At 39.7% G+C, this 24,883-nt stretch overlaps 1 protein-coding gene across 5 annotated transcripts in view; it reads left to right on the top strand.

Annotated features, from left to right (window-relative positions):
- TENM2 (teneurin transmembrane protein 2) overlaps positions 1-24,883 on the top strand; it is a 545,195-nt gene that overhangs the window by 472,876 nt on the left and 47,436 nt on the right. For all 5 annotated transcript variants that reach the window (XM_086470948.1, XM_086470946.1, XM_086470945.1 and 2 more), the window contains one exon: positions 18,285-18,431. In XM_086470948.1, the coding sequence (XP_086327074.1) occupies positions 18,285-18,431 (147 nt within the window). The remainder of the gene's footprint in view (positions 1-18,284; positions 18,432-24,883) is intronic.

Genomic DNA, 24,883 nt, shown 5'->3' with positions numbered 1-24,883 from the left:
CATGTTGCCATCCACTTTTCAGCACATTTCAAATGTAAACTGATCTGATTTCTTTGCTTTCCATTCAGTAAAGCAAAGCAAAATGTGTATATGCTGGGTTACAGATCACTTGTCTCTGAAATGAATAGAGGAATTAGCTTTATAGCATACAGTTTTGCAGTGGAAAATAGTGTGCCCAGAATTAAGTAGTTAGAGAAAAAGAAGCTGGGTGTCTCTCTCCCTCTTCCCTGTTTTCTTTTATTTTTAAATTGCAGAATCACTTGCATTTGAACAAGAAAAGTATTACTGAAAGCAGGAAGCCGTGGATCATTATTTACTACTGAAAAGTGAAAGCACAATATGAATTTGTTAAAATATCAACAGATTCTGATTAATTCTGTTCCTTACATACTATTTTTTCAGAGTAATTTGATAACAGTACAGGAAAAGTAACGGCAATGTGTCTTTTCTCCTTTAAAAAAAAAAAAAAAAAAAAAAGAAAAGATGCTTTAGGCTTAAGACAGAAAATCACTGAATAGGAATTTGTTAGGAATATGAAATGAAGGTTGACATTGCTCACCGTGCAGCATTGTTAATAGATAGTTGAATTTGGGTGCGAGGGAAGTATAGCGACACAGCTTTTTAGATCAAATTCGTCTTTTTGATGGCTTCTTTGGAAACTAGGGGTGAAATTGCTTTTTGTTACTGCCTCCCTTGGATCGTTATTAATTGATTCTTTATCATTAAGCCAATCCATATATATCTTCATTGTGTCCTATGAATGTTTGAACTTTTTTTTTTTCTAAAATAAGTCAGAAATATTGATTTTAGAATGGAGAGAGCCTTCCATATTTAGAGAACAGGTTATTAGAGTCAAGGTCACTTTGTGAAGGCTGAGAGGGCAACAGTTGCTTGAAGGAAATACTAGGTGAGTGTTACACTATAGAAAATGTAAACAAGTCTGCACTCATTGTTTCTGCATTATTCCTCCACATAGATGGTTGTGAACCAGAAACCTAAACAATGTACATATTGTGTTGCTCTTGCATATGTAGCTAGAAGGCTGTTGGGGAAATGAAAAAAATCTATATAGATGCCTAAGCATTAGCTTGCAGTTGCAGCTTTCCTTAATTCAGATCCAGAGGGGCCTGTAGAGGTTATCAGTTTTATGATTTTTTTTTTTTTATTGGAATCTTTTGTTATGTATTCTATAACAATTTTGATTGCTTATATGCTGAAGGAAAAAGTGAATCAAAAGTGGTGAGGCCCCGCATTAATTTCAAACAGTAGTTCATATACTTTATCAAAAGACTTCATTATATATGAAATATCACTCAGATAGCAAACTTTGTGGATACACTGAAATGCCTCCTGAAATTGTTAATATTTTCATACCACGTGAAATTTTGTTAAAATAAAGTGAAGACAGTGCTTATTAAAATCTGATGATATCCCCATTCCTTTTAATCGTTCACGCTTCAACGCACATAGAATTCAGTAAGTCTGTCATCTTTGACCGATATTTGAATTTCTGGTTACCATGAAATTCCTAAAATCCTTATTACCTAATTTAAAAGTGTTACTGCATGGAAAGTTTTAAGTATGACATGCTTTGTGAAGGAAAATACTGATTCAGCAGAATTTGGGTAGTTGAACATATTTGCCTTCCATTTAAGACTGCATGTCTGTATTCAGCCTTTATAGTTACAGTTTCCCCTGCTATACTAAGGATTTTTGTCAGCATTTCTGAGATAAAACACTGTATTTTGAAAAAAGTTCTAGCAAAGTGTGTATAATGTATCTGATTTCTTAAGGTGAATGTTCCTATCGGTATTAAATGGGAGCTTTCTTAAAAGTTATTTGCAGAATATACCCTGAGATCTTATTCATTTTATTTTCTGTATTTCATTGCTTGAGATAAAGTCGTTATAAGACGTGAGGAGAGATGTTGTTCAGATGTGAACAAGCAACAGTGAAGTGAAAAGGAAGATGTCTGTTCTTTTCAGCATTGCTTCTATTTTTTTTCATCCCGTGACTAAAAATTGCAGATTTATTAAAGATAAACTTTCACAGGGCTACTGCTACTGATCCCTTACTTGAATTAGGTAACTTCATTCCAGCTTAGGAGGTAATTAACAGTAGTTGTTTCGTTCAGAATGAGAAGCAGGTATGCATGCTGGAAAATGCGCTTGAAGGTCTTCAGTTTACCTATTTGTACTTTGAGGAGAAAGACTGTGTCATTAAACTGCAGGACAGTTTTTCCCAGTGAGTGATACCCAGTTAAAAAGGATTTTTGCAAAAACTTCCTAACCGCTTACAGAAGTTATTACACTAAATTGGATGTGCACTATGCCTGATTAAACATATTCCCACATACGTATTTACTCTGAAACCTAAAGCCATTCCGACGTTCCCTTTGCTCGATTAAGACCCATGGAGATCTCATAAACTCAATAGAGTCAAACTGCAGCAATCCTCAGGTGAGAGACCTTCAACTAACGTTTTGGTGTCACGAGGTGTTCTTTTGTTAGTTAGCCATGGAATAGAGAGGGGAGTATTGTGGGACAGAATCGTCGAATAGTTTGGGCTGGAAGGAACCATTAAAGGCCATCGAGTCCAACCCCCTGCAGGGAGCAGGGACACCTTTAGCTGTCCTGTAAAAAAATCTGCCCTCCTTGAGTTTAAAACCCTTACCCCTTGTCCTATCGCAGCAGGCCCTGCTAAAGTCCCTCCCCACCTACCCTGCAGCCCCCTGTCAGCACTGGGAGGCCGCTCTAAGGTCTCCCCGGAGCCTCCTCTTCTCCAGGCTGAACACCCCCAACTCTCTCAGCCTGTCCTCACAGGGGAGCTGCTCCAGCCCCTGAGCATCTTTGTAGCCTCTTCTGTACCTGCTGGAGCAGGGCCGTGTCTGTCTTGTGCTGAGGACGCTGGAGCTGAACACAGCCCTGCAGGGGGGGTCTCACCAGAGCAGAGCAGAGGGGCAGAATCACCTCCCTCGACCTGCTGGCCACGCTGCTCTGGATGCAGCCCAGGATGTGGTTGGAAGTCCTCTGCAATTAGGGCAGTACTTCTCACTTTCTGCTCTGAACCGATGAAATACTGCTGTGCAGTGGGAAATGGCTGCTATCCACTGCTTAGTTTCACAGCTTTGAGCAAATCATTATTATCTCAAGGAAAGCCTAATTAATATGTGTTTCTAACATGTTCTTTAGAATGTGGTAACAGTTCAACTATGTATAAGAAATGAAAATGATATTACACGCCATTGAAATTAGGGGAAACAGGCAGAGTATGGTAACCTAAATTACAGTGTTATTTGAACACTGAGGGTAAATAGTGCTAGTCTTCAGAGCAATCTCATATTCTGGTAATTTTCCCTTGAAGTTTTCTGAGATAATTAATAGCCTGGATAGAAAACAGAGAAGGAAAATTCCTTGACATCTATTTGATATGTTTAGAGATACTATTAGCTACTCCTGCAGTATTTTCAGTGTTGCAAAGAAAGAGCAAAATGCACAAAACTGTAGCAAATTGTCCTTTAGATGTCCCATGCACTACTCTTAGATTTTTTTTTCCCCTTTTTTTGTTTTATTTTGTTTTGTTATTGGAAATTCCTTTTGACTGGTCTTTGTTTCTATAAATGTTAAGTCTGCTTTTCCCTGTTGCATTTTTTTTTAAGCTAAAGCAAATATGATGACCACACATAGTTGTTGTGCACCTTTTCACCTGACGTGAATCAATGAATAAAGTGTATTAATCCAATGTGTTAATTGTACAGTCTTATTGCAGCTGAGGTGGGGTGATCTCTGGATTTCTTGGCTGCATCTCCAACTCGCTTAGCTACTGTGTTTCTCTTCCCGAGAGAAGTTCTCCTAGCAAACAGTCCCCTTATAACTAGTGATATCCTGCCTGTCCCAGCATGGGTTAAAACCCATCAAATATAGATGCAAGACGACCAGGTTAAAAGCCTAGTTGGTGCTTCTTGATGGCTTCAACAGAGAATGGAAAAGTAATACTCTTTCTATAAGCAGAAAGACTTGAGTGTTTGTTCCAGAGAATTAAGGTCACTTCCAGTGAGGTTAGGGGAGGAGCAGAGCTATTATTAGTTCACTGATAGTAAATGTTTTTAATGTAAAGCAAGCAGAGCTTAAAGAGTGTTTCCTCTTTCAAATGTCTTCCAAGTGGAGATTAAATACTCTTGGCTTTCTTGGGGGTGAAACGGTGAAGATGATCTCCCTAGTAGATCAAAAATCAGTTTCCCAGATTTATTTAGTATTTAAATATGAAGGCAACTGGCTGTGTGTGAAGGATTATGAGTTGTTTTCCTTCACCACTTAGGCAGATAAAGAAGGAACAAAAAGAGAGTTATCCTATGCTTTGTCTGTACATGCAGGATTAAAAACAATTTCTTTGTGAAAACATTTTTATTTCTGTAGCTTTTATTAGTTATTTCTGCAGTTGGTAGATATAAAAATTGGAAAATTGCATGATATTCATGAGGCTTATATATATTGAAAAGGGATGCAGAATGGATGCTTAGCACTTCAGAATTAAAGGTGTGTTTGTAAAATATATTTTATATAGTGAAATATTCATCTTCTATCCTACATCTGCCAAACAACTCAGCATACACAAATAGATACCTCAGAATGCGTTGCTTATGTATTTTAATTTGTTTTACATACATTGCCTATGTGGCAGAATACTGCTTCTGTGTCAGGGGCATTATTTCATCCTTTACATTTGTACACATTTTAACTCCATAAATTCTAGCTTTAGCAAACAAGTGAGCTATATTTATTTTAATATTCAAACATCCATTATTTTTTGTCACTTCTAATCATATTTTACTGTCATGAAGATTTAGGATTAAGGCAAGCCAGAAGCAGCACGAGAAACATTTAGTGTATGTTATCAAAGTTTTTTTCATTCTAAACTATCCCACAATACTTCTTAAAAACTTTTTTTTCCCCACTGCTTTCTTTTGATTTTCCTTTGGGAGAGCTGAAATGAGGTGTTTGAACTCCACACCTGAAATGTTTGAATTCCATAGCCTGAAACCATACAGCGTGCAGCCATTTATTGGAATCCATGTAATTAATACTTTAAGAAGATCAGCTGCAAAATATAATTCATCTGTCACTATATAGTACTTTTCATCATGAGAGGATTCCAAAGTTCTGTACCAATTTTAAGGGACAGATGCTGATAAAGCATACTGATCTCTTACACAGTAATGGAGGAAAATCTATACTTATGTTAAGGCTCACATTTGTTCTTCTGCTAGAGATAACCTGCACACTTATATAGGATCTGCATTTGCATACCTGAAAGTTAATTGCTAAATTATAAATTCTATGCAGGCATTAATATCTGATGAATAGCAAGTAATTATATTTTAATAATGCCTGAGAAAACTGGGATTCCCTTCCCTGAGAATTATGAATTATAAAGCTCTAAAACTGAAGGGATCATAGATAATTCAGTTTGGAAGGGATGTCAGGAGGTCATCTAGTCCAAACTCTTCCTCAAAGCAGTGTTAGATATGAAGTGAGACATTAAATTCAGGCCCGTAGTTCTTAAGGCAGACTTCCTGCAAGCCTCTTCACTGTACATTGGATAGGCTGTTCCTCACCACTCAGCGCCCTGGCTGAGCGTCTTGAGCAGCACAAGTAGTGGGTAGTATCTGCTTGTTCTCACTACAGTGCCCTACTTGTGTGTGCATGTGTGTGCGCACACATCCCACTCCCTCGAATCCCTGAATTCGAATGGGATTAGAAATACTGGTATAAACTACTGAGAAGTAGTATTGGGATAAGGCATACTTTTCTGTTCGGTTACTGTAAATGCTGGCTTAGTTTACTAGAGCAGTTTGGTCGACTTGAACTCCTCTGCTTTGTAAAACTGTTTGTGTATTAAAGGAGTTTGGTCAAAGAAATGCGATTTGTATTTGGAGCAAAACAGCTCAATATATTTATATGTATATATACATATACTTGTAAGTTCTTATTTGCAGAGTGAAGGAATTCATTCCTCCTGTATCCCCTATGCGGAGGATTTGTGATGTGAATAGTCTGAAGTTAATGGCTGAACTGAGGACTGTGAGTGTCTTCTCTGAAAATTCCAAATCGCATTACGTCTAGAATGTTAGTTTAGTTTTAGCAGGACTTTATAAAAATGTTTGGAAATGGAAAATTTGATGCTAGTGATATTTGGCTAGAATGGATACATCCAAGGGTTGCTTCTTTGTGGAATGGTCAGGCTCATGCCAATCTGATGATAGGAACTCTTCATTTCCAAATGGTTCATTGCCTTTCAGACAGGAGAAGTGCTAGTTATCCATGACCCTTTCAGGAGCCAGGAAGGGCTGTGAAACCACCAGCAGGAGTTTATAATCCAAGGGGTTTCAGCAGCCTTGTTAGTCAGTTAACACATAGAAACCAGAGAAACCCCATGTTTTTCTGAAGAACAACCACTATGTTAATTTTAACTATTATACGAAGGACCCCAGCACAACAAACTGCTGAGAACCTTGAGGCTGTACAGTAGCTGATTGAAATTGATGTAATTCTGTTGAATTTGTCTGAATTTCGCCAATGCAGACCAGCTTTGTGTCCTGGCCCTCAGCTGATAAAACTGAGAAGGATGAAGAGTCAGTCTGGTCATGAAGAAGGATGTGATCCCAAGAAGTCTAGCTGCTTCAGATTGAGCAGTTGATTTTACATTACAGGGCATCAGTTTTTCTCAGACAGATAAACCTTTCAGTATTTGCAGTGTACCTTGTCTGTAGTGCCAGCTTTCGTGTTCCTCACAGCATAGCTGTTGGTGGCTTTGTTGTTCTCCCTGCTTCTGTCTGCGCGTTCATTCCACGGCGACCGGCGTTTGAAAGCTTGCCTTGCCATCATTTGATGTTAGGCCCTCCTCCGCAGAATGCTAGAAACAACGTCATTGTTACCAAATCTACCTTGGAGACCTAGATTCAGGTGTAAATGTGTGAGGACAGCAGATGACAATGTTTCATGCTTAATTCCAAATATCCTCTCATTAGGATAGTTTTAGGTCTATGTAATTCCTGAAGAATCACTTTAATGTGGTTACATTTAGTGTATCCGTACATTGAGCTTACCAGAGAATGTCTGATTTAACTCGCTTGGTGTTTGCCTTCTCTGCCTCTGCACCGAAACTTGTTGCAACAAATACTGTTGCTTAAAAATATTTTCTGAGCAGCAAAACTAGCGGTTGTGATTTTCCTTTAAAATTTAAAGTAGAAGAAATGCTGGGTGGCATTTGTGTCTTGAGCAAATCTAGCCAGTGACAATGTAGTCTCCTCCGCTGACCATCGGGGCATTCATAGAGAAAAAGTGCATCTGTCTCACCGGAGGGTTTTCAGTTAAATGGGGGAGTTGGGAGTACTCTGCACTACCAGACAAAGCCTTGGTAGCAACAAGCGATTCTGCCCTTTTCAAGCCTGATCTCGTACTTTTTATATCAGCAGGGTCTTAGATTGTAAATATTTGAAATTAGGGCCTACCTTTGTGGCATCTTGATGTATACAGGGATTTTAGACGTTCAGGTCTGAGCAGGTGAAGGGTAGGGCTTACCTCTAATTTCATACAGGCTGCATTCACAACATCATTAAATTGGATTCAACTTTGGATAAGCATGGCACCATGCCACCTCCGCCAGCAAGCTTAGTCTGCCTGAGACTGCGGGGTGGAGTAACAGCATCCTTTGTTTGTTATCTGGGCTCTGTATGGAAACTGCATAAAGGAACGTGAAACTAGAAAAACCTTTAAAACTGCCATTTAAAAAATGCTTTCCTCCAAAGTTGGAATAGAATACTACAGGTACTTCAGTAAGTTTGGTATGATTCTGAGTTCGTATATTATCTTAGCTGTTACTAGTAGTAAAATTGGGGCTTTGCATTGTTTTCTGTCTGAAACAAGGAAAAATTAGGTCATTTATGTTGAAATTTATAAATTCCAGTTAGCAAAATGAAACTGAGATTTTGAAATCTAATGTCTGGGATTTGACAGCACGATATCAAATATCCTTTTGCAAAATAACAGGTATCACTTAACATAGGGATTACATTCTATTTTTTACGCTTTATCTCTCCCTATGACACAAAGAGAATAGAATGAGTAAGGAATATGGAAATGTGACACAACTTTGTGCATCAGCGTATATGAGACTCTTGAAGATTTGCAGTTAATAGGTATATCTAAAAGTATACCAACACTTTACCAAAACATTTATTCAAAAAAAAGTTCAAATGCATATTTTTGGAAATCTATGACTGCCAAATACTTCAAATAATAAAAAAGCAAACTGCATCGTGTGCAAGGAGGTTAAGCAGCAATTATTGTGTGAATCCTAATTTTTATGAACGAATGACTGAAACTGCCTGCCATAACACTGTGATTAGTGTAGGGATTTTAGTTATCACATTGTAATTAGGTTATATATTCTTTTAAATATGAGGTCAATGTTTTTCTTGTTACTCTTCAATTGAGTGAATTTACACATTCTGTCTGATAGGTCACTTTATCACTGCACAGCCACTAAACTATTTATATAGATGTTATTTTAGAGATAAATCCAACTTGAGAAGGCTTCTTTCTCAGAAACTATATTATGTGTTACAAAGGATGGTGCCAGTCCTTGTATCTGATATCAGAAACATTAATACAATAAAAGATTATAGTTGCAGTACTGGTTTTATGAACGCAATTTCACCCAGAATTATATTCTAAATGGATTTTGTTACAGTAAGATTAATTTGAAAGAACCAGCTATCTTAAATACAAATTTTACTCCTTCTTTTATGTATCTTTTTTATTTGGTATGTGAATACGAGTTGAATACGTGTCTTGTTTGAAAAGAATACATTGTGTAACTTGAATGTGCTACTAGGGTCAAATTTTAGCTCTTGCTCAAAATCTCAGCAAATGATCTGTTTTGCCTCTAGAAGAACCTAGGTAGCTATGCTGTGGCTTTCGGGCTGCGGCAGTGTCTGTGCTCATGTCCGTGTGTTTCGTGTACCTACTTTGCTCACGGTGGTGCACAGCTGAAAGTGTCGGCACCTGGTCGTTGGTAAAGCCGCCGTGCACAGGGGTGGTTCCTGTGCCGGATGTGATGGCTCTGCATTTCAGGTCAGAAATCTCGGGGTGTGCATACAGCCCGCTGCCGGCACGCCCTGCTCGTACCGCCCCCTACCCCGCCTGCAGTCTGCGGCTGAGGTGGGGGCTGTGCCGTGGCAGAATATTGTGGACGTCCCACATTTGCAGGACTGGATTGGGCCTCCTGGCTACAGCAGAGTACTTGGTCTCTTGGCGTTGCAGGTGCTTCTCAGTCTTATGACTAAACTTCCCATCAATGCAGTTTCCCTTCCTTCTTGAAACTGTACTTTTTATATATAAATAGCCCAAATTCTTGGGCTCAGCTGAAGCTTTTTGTGTATACTCTACCTTCTGAGCATGGATTTTTTTGATTCTTGATCATTTTCGTTTGGTTTCCTCAAGTCTCAGGACAGTGTAGCACAAACTCTTACCCTCTTTTCCCTTTCCAGCTGTTGTCAGCTTGAAGGGGGGTCACACCAAAGGCTGGTGATAGTTAGAGAACTCTGTTGGCTGTGCACAAGAGGGAGACCTCAAGGATGTCTCTCCCCAAGAAAGTAATGGGAGCCCATCTGCTTGAGTTGCTTAAAATGAAGTTGGATAAAACGGAATGTACTGCTGGGAACAATCCCTTGTTAACAAGGCGTGATGCTCTGACACCCGTGGGGGTTTTTTTCAATCTCAAATTTTTGTGACTTACATTGCAACATGAGCTTTCCTCTGCCTTTTTTTTTGTGCGTGTGTGCCTATCTTTTTTATAGCTTTTTTTTTCTTCAGAAAGATGCAAGTGACTTTTCTTGAGACTTGCTTTTTAATACCAGCAGTTCCCCTTTGTGTGAGGCTTACTTCTCTTCTGAACAGTCACATGTGTTTTTCTCACATTTTCTGTTTCATTTGGAAAGTTCTCAGAGTTCCTACCTTTACATGAGAAAGACAGAAATTGCAAAGATATGTAGTAGATAGAATGTAGAAGGAAATTCTGTTGTGACATACATATCCCAGGCAGTTTAAGGAACCCTACTTAGCATTCATAATTGTCTGCTTGAACAGAAGGTAGTAGAGTGGTGGAATTCAGGATTCTTGAAACTTACTTCTCAGCCTTTCCATTTTTTTCAGCCTATTCAATTAATAAAATTGTAGCTGGCCCATTCCTTAGTTTTAACTCAGGCATGTATTCATCTCACTCAACAGAGCTGCAAATAGTTATTGTTCCATACATTTCTTTTTTTGATACCTAACTTAAAGAAATATTTAGGGTATTGGGTAATTTTAAACAAGTATTTTATCTAAAAAATAAAAAGGAAAAGAAAAGAAGCAAAGAAGCTGGTCAGAGCATCTTGGTGACAGATAAGTTCTTGCTCTGCATCAGCACTCTGGAAACACAAGCAGCACTGCTGTGGTACTGTCCTGGTTTGAGCTAGAACAGAACGAATCCTGTTCAGTGATTTTTCTTTTTAGCTAAGTCTCTTCTAAGTAACTGCACTTACTGAAATCAACAGCATATTTTTCCAAACAGTGTCTGCTTGTAGCAGTGATGGCTTTTGGTGTTTATACTTACTACCAAGGAGCGGGATGCAGAAAGGCTCTTGCTTATATTTGCTTCTGCAGAAACCAAGGTCACTGATAAATCTTATACCCTGTGTTGAGGTGCTGTAAGGGAAAGGGTCATAACAAAATAAACAGGTCACACATTCCAGGAGCAGCAAGCCGGACAGATGACCCAAACCTGACCAACAGAGCGTTCCATCCCATAGATGTCAGACTCAGTATAAAGCTGAAGGATCTCAAGGGTTAAGCCTGCTTCTTCGATGGCTGGCATCTGAGGAGGAGCCTGTCCCTTCATCTTGTCTTCAATCCCAATCCGTGCATTCCTGAAGTCAGTTCAGAATCCAGCTCCTTAGTCCATTTCCCATCTGCTGCTGAGTCCAGCCTGGGACTTCCCCAGTGCCATTATCGGGGGTGGGGGGTGTTGGCTTCAGTATTGGTTTCCTGTATATTTGTGTATATATTATCATACTGTCATTAGTATTATTATCTTTTCTTTTCATTGTTATTGTTTCATTAAAGCTGTTTTAGTTTTCTTTCCAAAACCCATAAGTCTCTCTCCCTTATTTTCTCTGCCTTCCCCTTCTGGGGTTAATAAAGAGCATCTGTCATTCGTTAGTGGCCAGCCCAGCCCTAACCTGTGACAGGTACTTGAGCAGCAAAAACTGAAAGGCTGGGTTAATTCTCACCAATTTGTCAATCTGTGTGACTATCCTGCTTCCAAGACCTGAGCTGGTGCTTCTGCCAGGCTCTGTAGCCTCTTCTGGAACTGTCCAAACTCACTCAAAGGGACCTCGCCTCTCATTCAACCAATGCTGTATTGCATTGACATATGCTTAGTTGCACGTTTTGGGCTTGAGTTTATTTTGGTTGAAAATAACTTGTCTGTGCCTACCACAATACTGTGTCATTTTTATTTGTATGCCCTTTCCTTGGCTTTAACTAAGCCCTGCAGGCTTTGGAATTGAAGGATTAAAAAATAACAATAGCAAATAAAAAGCATAATTTTATTTTCAATGTTGCCAGGTATCTCGTTCTATGTACCTTGGTTATTATTTGCTAGATAGCCATAGGCATACCAGCAACTCACTGAAGGAATGAAGAGAAAATATGAAAATGGTGATTATCCTGTAAATTCCAAATTAAATAGGCTATTATCATTACTGATTTTATGTGATTTCTTTATATTCTGTAGGTACCATCATGTCCCAGACTACTGTTCTTTGCTACAGTTCTGTAGTTAACAGCTGTAATAAGAAGAGGGGGATTTAAATGTAATTTGAATGTTCCCCTTGAAACTCAAATGTATCCTGTGAGCGAGAAAACACTGTGCTGTACGACATGCTCCTTACTGCAGGGCATCTTCACCCACAGGACCACCTGGTCCAGCATCAATAAAAGTCAATGAAAAGGCTGCACTGACTGCCAGTGGACTGTGGATATGGATGCCTGAAATGAGGGTGAGCAGAAAGATAAACTGGAGATGCCATATTCCAGACTATGGATGCACTGCATGTACACTCAATGGGGAGGGGTGCTGGGATCCCATTCTGTCTGTCTCCGTGAAGGTGTTTGTTTGGAGGAGTTTGGAGGATAGGTGGCTGATAGACAGCTTTGGATCAGAAGGACTCAGAAGATGTAACATCTTGATTTACATCTAATTTTCCATGTACAAACTGAGTAGAGGCTAAAAGTTGTCCACTTCTCTAAGTGGTTACAAGATATCACCTAGAGAGATTTTACTTTTTTTTTTCTCCGTCTCTCCTATTCCCCTTTTTCCTTAATTGTACTAAGAGGCTACCTATTCCTTCAAAGTTTGAAAACTTTAAAAAGAGTAAGATTTCTCTGACTTCTCTTTCCCTGGCTGCCCTTTCCCTTCCTTCTTTTCCAGAATGAATGGCCTCACCATAAGTGGGAGTTCTGATAATTATTGAGGTTTAGACTGAAACCATAAATTAATTGGACACTGTGTCTTTATATTTTGATTTACTTAAAATGTTTGGCTTTGAGTTTTAAAGAAGCTTATGCAAAGGAAAATCTGTGTATGCCTGGGTAGCTGGGTACATGTGTATTTGTATACCTGGAGTTTATGAGTGTCAGTGGAATTAAAAGGAACTCTGTGCAGAATTCACCCAAAATTGGATTAGAATTTTTGATGTACTGCCTAGATACTGGAGATTCATTTGCTCAGTTAAAAAATGAATTAATTACCTTACAATTTAGTCTCAGAATAATTTCATCCTAGATGAAACCTGTGAATATATTTGGCACTATCCCTTTCTTAGAAACATTCACCGTCCTTATTGATTTTGTTTACTATTCATAATGATTCTGCAGAGTTTCTTGTTAAATTCAACTTTTCATAAATCTCTCATAAGTTTTGAAAATATGAAACTATAGAAGTAGATAAAGCTTACATAGGCCCGGAGGAAGCAGTAGACTTAATCTTGCTTGCAGTGACCTCAGTAACAGCAACGTTTGTTGTTTTCTAGACTCACTGTTTATTTTTCTGTTGTAACTACGAAAAACACTTTAATTTGTATTTTTGTAGCATCTTCTTGGCCCAGTCGTGGACTGTGGCAGTGTGGAGCTCTACAAACAAATAACAAAATCTGGTATTTTAAGCTCATTTTGCCTTTTGGATTTTAAGGCTTTGAAACGGGAGCTTTCCTTTCCTATTGTGTCTAACCAAAGGTCTCAGAATGCTTTTGATCCCTTTTCTCCATGAATATTAATAATGTGAAATAAGATGTATTAATAATTGTGTGTATATATATATATAGTAGTAGTTGACAAAATACTCCTCATCATATTGACATGGTCTCATTTCTCGTAGTGTATTGTTAAATAGTGTCCTGTTCTTATGCTATGTTAGTTACTTAGCATCCATGGTAGACCCTCTTCCTCTCAGTAATAGGCACAGACAAGAGACAGAAGTCTAATTCATTCCTAGAAGGAAGAACTCAACTATTTTATGGCAAAGATACCGCAGGGTGTTTTTTCCTTAAGCCACAGAGTTCTCCTGTTGTTATCGAGTATTCGTTTGCACTACGTATCACCAAAGTTCCTTTCATTTTAGTGTGCTGTCATCATGTGTGCTTTGGAATGGACAAGCTGAGGAAGTGTAAGTGAAGGGCGGTGAAGTACTGAGAAACAGTGTAGGTATGTAGGGGGCAAGTGTCCCAGTGCACTGAAACAGGGATATTGGCATAACCTTTGCTTACCAATTGTAGAGTTTCAGAGCTGTCTTCAAGCCCTTGTTGTGATCCATGAGAGTCAGCGCGCTCATGCTACTTGCCACTTAGATGTGATATATTAACTTGCCAAGAAATGGGGTTTTTAAACTATGAACAAGTTAAGAATGTAACGGCCTGTTTGTACAAAGAGAAGCAAGGAACACCATGAAATCCATTAATGAATTTGTTCTGTTACTCCAATTTAGTTGGGTAGTCAGAAAAAAAAATGAGGGGAAATAAATTCAGGCATTAAACACTAGCCCTAGTGTTCCAGAACTGCAAGATGATAGAGATTGTTCTGTTCAGTGAGAATGCTAAAAAGTGTTTTGGGATCTCCTGTGTACAAAACACCAGTTTACATCATTCGCTGTTAGATCCGGAGAAATAATGCTTTTATTTTCTCCTTTTTTCTTTACCACTGCCTTCCAGCATTCACTTTGCATGAATGCTGGGCATTTTGTCTGTCTGTGGTATGGAGAGGAATGAATTTTAGTATTTTGAATTTGAAACTTTCTCTGACTCACAATGCTAGTCACAGATTGCTGATGCTACATTGCAAAAATTACTGAATTCTTTCTCGCTGTTTTAATTGTAAATGCCAGTCCCACAGGCAAGTTGGAGACCAAAAGAGAAGGGAGGCTGCATTAGTGCTTCACCTCTAGCAGCAGCAGCCTGTGTAGAGACGTTGCTAGAAAAGTGTGAGACACTTGAACTGCTGTTGCCCGTACTCTGACTGTTCTGTGAATAAATAGGTTGTCAATCTAGCACTTTAAACAAGCACTCTCTTCTTTTGTAACCCAGCTTTTTGACATTTTCCATTAAGCATACTGTAATAGAAAAGACAAGTAGAATTTCTCTACACACCAGGAATAGCAACCTGTCTGCTTATCATGAAGGGCCCTTTTCTGTGCTGTGACTGAGAGCTTCATACCATGGCGGATAACTTATGGTTAGATGTCGATAGCCCTTCCCTCTGTGACTACCTTACTCTCTCTTTGACTACCGTACTCTGTGAGTATGGATTCATAAGACAGCCAGGAGGTACCGGAGGTAATAGGCTACTCGGCGTGAGCTAGGCCTGCAGAAGGAAAGCAAGCTTTAACAAAGCACTTGGTGTCAGGATACACTTCTTACAGTGTTCCCAGCAAAGGCCATGTGGCCAGCGGTGAGCACTGAGTGCGTGCTGAGACTCCGAAGGCTCTTCAGGTAGGCACTTTGTGACCTCGCCCACTGTCAAAACCTGTCGAAGGGCAGCAAAGCCCATTAGCCACGTGCAAATGCTGTGTGTGCAGAGGTACTAATCGTTGCGCGCATGTAGGACGATTTAAATAGAGATACTCAGTGCACTGCCTCAATATGAACGTTTTTGGAAGAAAACTTGTTATTAATAGATCATACTGGAGCTCTGTTGTCAAGGTGGTCAACAGGCTGTTAGAACAAATTTTGGTCTATCAGACTATAATGCTATGTAAATATTTGCTTGAAGAAAGACGGGCATAAACAGAAATGTATATATGCATACGTGCGTGTATGGAAACACACATAACCATACCAAACATCTAAATAGTTGTCCACTGCTTAAAGATATTTTGAAAGTTAATACATCATTAATTTAATAGATCTTTTAAGGAAGACATTACTGTCAAAGTAGTCTTATTGTAGTCTACTGCTGCTTTTTTCCCATCCTTCTGATATTTATGTTATTGAAACACAAAGTTTGTCTTTGGAAGGCCACAGTTAAATAAACTCTATAGAGATAGCATAGTCTATACCATCATGTCTATACCAGTGATGCTTGCTTCTCTCTTTAAGCTAAACGCAAAGTCATGTCCATTAATCTCCAGCTGCACCTAAAACTTTTCAGAGATTTTGCTAGCTCCTACTGTTCACGTTTTCATCTTGCTCATATGCTGTAAAGCAAACTGCTTCAGTGATTTAATGCTCTTCAGTGCCTCAGTATAAAGCCTACTATGTATATTCACAGTTTCTATTTGTTTTTCATTTAAAACAAATAATTTGTCTTACAGTATGATGCCTCCCCTTAAACATTATCATTTCAGTCATTCAAACAACCTGAAAAATGAAAGAGATTGAAATAAGTGCCTGTGATGCAAATGTAAGGGCAATTTTTTAATAGCTAAGATATGTAATGCCAAAATAACCTTGCATTTAAATGAAAGGGGCACTGTGGGTTTTTTTAATACACAACAACATTGAAATAAAACTTCTAGGACGTGTTTCTATCTGCTGATAGCTTTCTGTGTAAAAAGAACTGGGTGGTGTTGGCCCTGCGCTCAGATGGCTGGAGATTAAGCTGCTGTTCCAGTGCTAGAAATAATGCGGGTTCAGTCACCTCGGCAGGACAATGCACAGACACTTCGGTTGCTGTTATCTATAAAGGACCTTTTCTGTGGGACAGGTGAGGTCTCAGAGGCCTCAGTCCAGCACCTTCCACAGGGCCAGCATTCATTTTAAAAAAGAAAATAGTAAAGGAAACTTTCAGAATTAACATTGAAAATTAGTGTGGCTGTGGACTACTTAGTCCTACTAAAATTTAATTAATCACTGTGAACATATCGGGTAAGAACGTAGTGTGGAGAAGTAAAAGCGAATGCTTATGTATTGTGATACCAGTTGTGTGAGTACCAGGGATACAAGGCAGCTCACTTTCCTGCATGGGAAACTCCTGCAGCAGTGTGAAAACCGCTATGGGGTCAGAGGAACTTCTAACATCACCTGGCAACAGCAAAGGCAGCTGAGAGAAGTAGGAGGAGACATAAACTCAGAGCTGTGGCTTCCTTAACAGGCTTATAGGAACACACAGGCAGTCTGAATTAATGATTTCTGGAAGGCTGTTCAACGTTTCAGCACTGGTAGGAAAGCTGTGCTAGTTTGACAGTTGCTTCTATTCCTGGTCTCCTGCAGAGGCCAAGGGGCACCAAGGTGACATACTGTCATCTTAGTCTTTCTCCAGTGCTGCACATTCGAAGTGGTGCTGCTCAGATAAAGAAAAAAAAAATATTTATTTGCTTTCAGGATATTTCCCACTGATGGTGAAAACAGTATCCACACTCTGCCCATTAGTTCCTTGGTGCTCTTAAAATGCCTGGCGATGGGAGGGGAGTACTTAGTTAATAGTCACAGCTTGGGGTCGCAGTGGCAAATGCAAAAGACTAACCCAGCCAGTCAGTGAGACCTGAGAGGGCTGCAGCAGGTCCCTGCAGATCTTGCTGCCGACAGTGACCTATCACTGCAGGTGGAGGGGAAAAAGACAGAGCATGAAGCTTTGTGAGCTGTTTTGAGGGTAAATTTTCTGTCCAAGACCAACAGCAATGAGATTATTCTGTATTCTCTGGTGGTTGTAGAGATGGCAGGATTAGACTATGTTTCCAACCCAAATGAGAGAGCTTGTGAATGATTTGGATCTGTTGTCGTATTTATATAGTTCATATATGGTCATACTGTCAACATCTATTGTCAGTACGGGAACACAGCCTTCTTTCTCCTCCTGCACAGACTAAAGAAAAGGGGCTATGGGAGGTCTGCTGCAGGACTCTCAAATCTTCTGACCTCTGCAGACAAATACCCATGCTGGCGTGGCCTGGGTGTGGCTGGATTTGTTTTTCATAATGAGTGTTTAGTAGGATACAGTAGTGCCTCCTGAGACTCACATAGTTTCAGGAAAAAGCAGTTGTATTCTATTACCTATGGACATCTTGTTAGAACATATAAGCACCTCAGCTAATTAATATTTTTTGTTCCTAATTCTGCTCTTGCTATACAATAAGTCACGTCATATCTATAGTCAACTCAAAACATACATCTTTTGTGGGATATCTTTTCTGATGTGTCTTTCAGAAAGCAGGCAATGTTACATCATAATATAAATAAATAGTATGGTAGGTCTTTTGAAATGACTGTTAAAGAAGGAAAGTATTTTCCAAACTTTATTTAAACTTTGTGTTTAGAGAAGCTCTGGGGAATTATGCAATGCACAGTATAAAAGGCACTCTGAACATTGACATGCTTGTTGAAGAAGACATTCTCCCTCATGTGTGTACACACACACATACAGTGGGAAAATAAGAGGTTGTGATCTTCTGTCAGCAGACTGTAATTTCTATCAACTTCAGATCTGAACCTTTGCAGGGTTCTTAAAACATGTATTATGGCTGATGGTGGGACTCCTCCTGCCTTTTGGCTTGAGTTAAATCCCCATTTCTCTGAGGTACCCCCTTTCTTTATCCTCCTTCTCCACCCCAGAGGGCTGTGGCTCTGGGCCAGGAGAGTGTTTGTCCCACCAGCAGGAACGAGCCTTTTTGTCTGCACAGTAATATTGTCGGAAGTCTGAGTGGCAGCGTGAATGAGTGTGCCTTGTACTTACCTTCTCCGTTTCTTCAACCAGATGGCTGCCCCGATTTGTGCAATGGCAACGGGAGATGCACGCTGGGTCAGAACAGCTGGCAGTGTGTCTGCCAGACCGGCTGGAGGGGGCCTGGATGCAACGTTGCCATGGAAACCGCCTGTGCCGATAACAAGGATAACGAGGGAGGTGAGCAGAAGTCTTTCAGTTCCCAGTCCCTTAAAGAACAGAGGGTTATCCGTGCTTTCTTCGTGAGCCGTTTTCCTTCAGAAAGACCCCAGCTGTCGTCGTTGTCAAGCGTTGTGGTTACGTTGCTTTGAGCCCGAGGAGCCTGCGCGAGCTGCGGCCTTGTGGGGAGACGTGGTGACCCGCGCCGCCTGCCCGGAGGCGGGCGGGCAGGCTCAGGCCCACCCGCGTCCCGCTGCGGCTCACGGTGCCGGGCACGGCCCAGCAGACCAGAACTTTTTCCTGTGGGCGCTTGGCACGTCGTGGGCTCTTGGCAATTGCAGAACAACTTCCCGTGCCTCTGTGCCCAAGTGTAGCAGCTGACTGAGCAGGATATTTAGCAACGTTTTTATCAGCTCTGAGCTAGGGGCCAGGGTCACGCTCTCGTGTACACAACCTGTGTAAGCGGTTGTAGCTTGCTGTCGTATAGCACAGGTCACGGGCCAGACTTTAAAAGGCTGAGTGAGGTGTGCTGAACAGTCATATATGGTAAGACTCTGACAGCCCTGTTCAATTTTCCCACTTCTTTATCAGGCATATCCCTATTAAATATAGAATTTGTGTTCTGTGTTTACCTCCAAGGATGGCTTTAGTTTGTCTTGTTTTGGAGAGCCTTCCATGGCGCATTAGGCTCTGCTGGGCTGAAAGCAGTTCTGGGCCATTTAAACAGTTGCTTAATCTGTCTCCTTCATTTGAAGTACCTTTTTTATTCCTTTCATTGCAATGTCTTTAGTAAGTCACACAGATTCTTTTTAACATGCTTCCGCTCTTCATTAAAAATCAATCATCAGACACAGCTTTCTTCCTTACTCCTTTGCTTTTCTTTGGCCAATAATTAGTCTAAAGAGCACATCTGTTGTTTGCTGATGAATAATGTTTTACTCATGGTATTTCCTAAAAGCGCAAAGAAACATTTGGCTTGTTTGAATGGCTGCTTCCAGGGTAAAATTGTCATTAAGATGAGTGCCGTAATTTTATATAAGATTTCAGGGTGTAGAAATTGTTCCTAAGTCCTGAACTGAGGAACAGGTATGTTTGGTTTAGATTACATGGTATTAACCAAATCTGAATGTCATCCGCTAGTTTTAATCTGTAAATCCTCTGTTACTTGGTTTCACATGTGATCAGTGCTTACAGAAATATTTAAAAAGTGCTAGAGCTGATTCAATTTCAGAAAAATGGAACTTGCTTTATAGCTGTTACTGAATTGTAGAGTAGAATCGAACTGCCAAATTACATTAGTTGGCATTTAACTATGCAATAAAACCCGCTAAACTTATGTTGATATGCTCTGTAAGAAACTAAAAGGTGCACTGCTTAAGTTTGCAGTTTTTATAGGCTTTGAAGATTATAAAGGAAAATTTGAAAATGGATATGTCATCGGATTTTCCTCAAAACAAGCAATGAGTTTGGAAAACATTATTAGAAATACTGGAGTAAGTTGTTTACTTACCTAGCCAAGACAATATTCTGTACTTGTAAAACAGACAGGCAAACGGGAGAAAATGACCAGTGAGACCATTCAGCTGTTCATCTCAGTTTAAAATTGCAGAATTCTAAAACTTAGTCCACGGAAGGCAAATTGTAGCTCATCGAAGTCAAAGAATACCTAGAATAAATATGCCATGCAACAAAGACGTAACATTAATCATCATTACTGTGCAAAGTGCGTGGTTTCTGGTTTACCATAGTCACACATGAAAGAAAACTGGTCTTGCTAAAGGCTACAAAGACTAAGGGGAGAACTCTTCAGACGTTCTCAATGCTTGCGGGTAGAAGTTGGTTTTTTTCCAGAGGCTAGAGAGGTTACTGCTCATTGCTTCTTGTGAGAGTGTAGATAGTTGGAAAATCTATGCCTGTTCCAAGGTCCAAACAACCTGACAAGTCCATTTGACCCACACATTTTCACATGGGGATCTTATGATAAACACAGAAATGAATCTCTTGTCTTCTGACCCTTAGCTCGGTACTTTAATCTGATGATCATTACTGCTCTCTAACAGTCTTATTATGTTTCTGTAGAGTTTTTCTGTGAGGGAGTTTAAGTGATGTTCGACACCTGTTCAGCTGGCTGTTTCTCCACATACTTGCAAGGTACACCTGAAAAACCGCACCAACCCTTCGATGCAGCCGTGCTGTGGTTTGTACCCAGCACAGGTGGTGCAGGCTGAGTTACGCACAGGCTGTGTGGCACTGCAGTGCCTTTCTGTCTCTCTCATGCCTTGGTGATTTTTTCTGTTTCAGTTCGCTTCATTGTATTTTGAGTTTCAGATTTCTTTGAGATGGCATGGGGTGCTTTCCAACATGCGCTGTAAGGACGGAGTCATTGTCATACCCATCAGTTTGTCAAATTGCCAGTCACGAGAGCTACAACAAAACTAAAAACGGAATATAAAGTTAATCACTTAATATCTTAGAGTGCAGTTCTGCCTTTGCCTCAAGCTGTACTACTCTCTGTGTGTCTAGTTCACTACACATCTGGCCAGGAACACGTCCTGTGACCTATATGTTTATTAATGCTGACCCAGGGGAGACCACAGGAGTGTGCAGGAATGGAGAGGAAGGCAGGGATGGGTGCTCCGTGCTTCAAGCTGCACCTTTATGTAATTCTGACTGTGTATATAAAGGAACAGATAAAATTAAATTTTCTCATTAGACAAAGCTGAAAACTGTGCTATGGGAATCAGTGTTAAAGATTCAGCTAGTTACCAGAACCCCAAGTTTCACATAAAGTGCAAGATTATTGAAAGTTAAAGAAATTGCGTCTCCTCCCAGTCTCCCTTTTCATTTGAAATTCAACCGAGTTTATTTGCCGCAAAATGTTGAACTCATTTGCTGCAATTTGCTCCTCCATCACCAACATTACTCTGTTAACATAGGCAAGTAGTTCTGGAGTAGTACTGAAGACACAAACTGTTCTATCAAAAGGCAGTAGGGTAGCTAAAAATACAATTTTTGGCCTAAATGAGGTCCTTATCTGGACAGCTAAACCTCCTTCCTTTCTGTCCATCTATTCATGTTAAAATATAGTTGCTTCAGCGTGTCACTGAAATTGAACTATCATTTTTTGTCTTTCTTTCTTCCCTATGCAGCAACAGATTTAACATATTTTGGATCTCTTTCAGTGTTCAGCCATTCTTACTGCAATTGTATCTCACAATCAGATTCAAAGGCCTTGGGCCAAGTCTTCGTTTCACGGATGTCAAGAAGGGCATTGCCACTGACTCCAAAAGGATTCCCATTTGTCCTGTTTTGTCTTATTATCTGCCACAATGCGAACTCCATACAGGAGTTCGAAGAGAAAAAAATAAAAGATTATACTTAATATTTTCTTTCAATTTTAGATTAATGCCCTTTAGTTGGTTTGCTCCTAGAAGAGGCAGATGTGTCCCTGTCTTGTTGAGACTTAGAAATCTTCATTTTAAATGAGATGTCAGTGTGTATTACTCACATAAATAAAACAGGATTTCAGAGCAGAGAGAGAAAAGAGTGTCCAAACCTGTTAGGGCTGTTCAGGTAGAGCTGTGCATGAGCCAAGGTAGCACTGGGAAATTCACCTGTATTTGTCCGTAGCATCATACGTCAAATCTAGATATGGGCTTAACTGGGTCTTCATGATGAACCTGTTTAGGGTCACTATGGTGCATAGGCTACTTTGATGAAAAAAAATTTGAAAGTATCTTATTCGTTAGTTTATTTATTTATCTTTAAGGAGGAAGCCTAACCGAAAGGTAAGAGATTTCTGGCATCGACTCACTTTTAAGATCTTTCTAAATTGGAAAATGCTTCTTTTTTCCAAAACACGTTTGGATTACATAGTTTACTCACTGTGGCCACTTGTAAATCTAATTCCTTTCCTTAATCAGTCCCCCAGTAGTTATTAAGCATCTTTTGGAGGGATTAGAAATAGCTTTATTTTAAGGCCTATAATTATGATTACAATGTATAATCCCCCCAATAGACATGTATAACCCATTTAATTCACCATGGGTTTATTTTAGGAAATTAAGGGATTAGAAATGATATTTTCAGGGCTAGGAGAAGGTACATTACTTTTTAAGTTCATCTTTCTTTTGACTTATTGCATAAGGAAATCAGTACTGTGGCTGTTGATACCCATCTTTTTACAATAACTATTTTATACTAATTTACTTGTTCCTAAATTGAAAAATGTTTTTAGTAAGTTGGAACAGTCTTCATAAATTGTGTACGTTTAGATTTCATCTTAGACCTGACAGTGCCTCCAAGTAAAATGGACAATGTAATGCATGGCAAAAACCATATTTCTTTCCTAAAGAATAGTTTCACTAGATGTTGGATGCAGTAGATACCAGGAGCTCATGTTTGAGGGGGCTTTGTCCTGAATTCGATGGGGTAATTTGGGAGAGATGTTTAACTGACCACTCCGGCCTCTGCAGATGCAGCCCTGGCAGGAGCCCATATTGCCTACTGGGGCTACTCTTTCTAGGCTTTTCATTTTCTTCTTTCTCTCTTCTCCCACTTTTTGCATCCATTTAAAATTACTCATGTTTGTGATTTTTATTGACAAGCCAGGTAAATTATGTAATCTCAGAGAAAGAAAAACAGAAAATAACCTAAATTTTTCTACATTGCTTTGTTTCAGATTTGATCAGGATAGAGAGGACAGATGCAGGCAGGTTAAAAAAAAAAATCAAAAACAAACTTCAATGCAATCACTTCTTATATCACTTCACAGATCACATTTCTCCTCAGCATGTAATTATCTGGACTAAAATTGGGTGGGGAGTGAAAGGAAGCAACCCATAGCAGTATAGAATACTAAGCTAAATAGAATGAGGAATTCCTTGTTTGTTATGCAAAGCAGGACATTCTTTTTAAAATACATTTTAATTTATTTCCACTTGGCTTTCCAAAGAGAGTTATGCATATCTCAGAAGGCAAATTTTGCCCTTCAGTTTGTTACTATATAGCTGTAACCCCACCAAGAAGTACAGTTGGCAGTAATTCTGTTTGGCATGATACATTAAAGATAATGAATGAGAGAAAGCCAGCTCTCTGCTCCAGTATGAATTCTCTTCAATTCACAAGAAAAATACATTTCTAGAGAAGTTCACTGTCAGGACAGTGCACTTGACTGATTGAAAGGCTGTTTATTTGAGTTGTCTTAGAAAACTCATCTCTGAAATTAGACAGAAAGAAAATAGAAAGGAAAGAGAAGTGTCTTCCTGCAATAAACATTTAGAAAAAAATTGCTTTTAGAAAATTACAAATCCTGTGACTTGATACTGCATCAGGCTCGTGACATTTAAGATAATACAAGTATTTCACAGCACAAAAGCAAATCATGTAATTTAGCTTGCCTCAACAAGCGTTGCCTCAGCAGGGGTCTCTAATTCAGCACAGACAAAAGATTTTATGAAGTTCTCAATATAAATACCCAGAATACTCTTGGCACAGAAAATACCTTCCCAGAGCCTGTACAATAGTCAGTTTTAGAACATTAAATGTAATGAGTAGTTTAAATCTATTGTGGTTGGGGGCCAGAGTGACTCATGTAGGCTCGAGTATAAAATCTGTATCAGAACTAGACATTATGTAAGTTTGACAAGAGCTAATGAGTGTGCTTGTATGTGATTTTGTTAAAACTTCATGTCAGCCTTTAATCGCCTTTACACACATTAGCCAGCTTATCCTTACACTGTCCCTCACGGGATATGTTACTACAATAACATGCTCTTACAACCCATGGAGAAGCAGAAGCAAGAAATTCAGTGGCTGCAAATTCCATGGTTTAAAAAGCCACCGGTTCTGCGTGGGTATCCATGTGTACACTGAAATGGAACAAGCATTTTTTTCCAGATTGTTTTCGTCTTTAAGCCCTCTAGGTCAACTCTGCTCTGAGCGGTGTGTGGTTTGAAGTTGGAGCATCAATAATCTACCAGTATTCACAGGTTCTGAAGGACCACCGAGCACTCAGTGAGTAGCTGGAGCTACACCTGCAGTAGTTTCTTCCTGCTGGTGCTCTTAGGGATGAGGAGTTTCCCGACTGCCAGAGCTCTGGGCAGCACAGGGATCTTGAGTGGGCAAGGGAAGTGGGGCTGTTGCTCTACCAATGTCATATTCCAGGGTACTTTAAAACCTTGTCAGGGAGATTTTGGAGCATTCAGAGGCACACCCAGCTTACACAGAAGCCAGGTTTATTCTACTTTACCACAATTTGGGGTTTACAATCCAGCTTTTCCTGAAAGGCAGCTTTGGTTTAGGTTTATGGCTCTGAAAACACTCTGTTGTGCTCGCAGTTTGTTAGAAAAGCCCGTGGTTTAATGGATATCCTGATGGTTTACAGAGAGGCTGTCCAGTTTGGCTAATTGAGCAACAGGGCTCGAACAGGATTAGAAGCATTTCCTTTCTTGTTAGCACCAGGAACTTCTGAG

This window comes from Leptosomus discolor, chromosome 10, assembly GCF_034619465.1.
Source record: "Leptosomus discolor isolate bLepDis1 chromosome 10, bLepDis1.hap2, whole genome shotgun sequence".
Taxonomy (NCBI): domain Eukaryota; kingdom Metazoa; phylum Chordata; class Aves; order Leptosomiformes; family Leptosomidae; genus Leptosomus; species Leptosomus discolor.
This window is presented reverse-complemented; position numbering and strand designations above follow the sequence as displayed.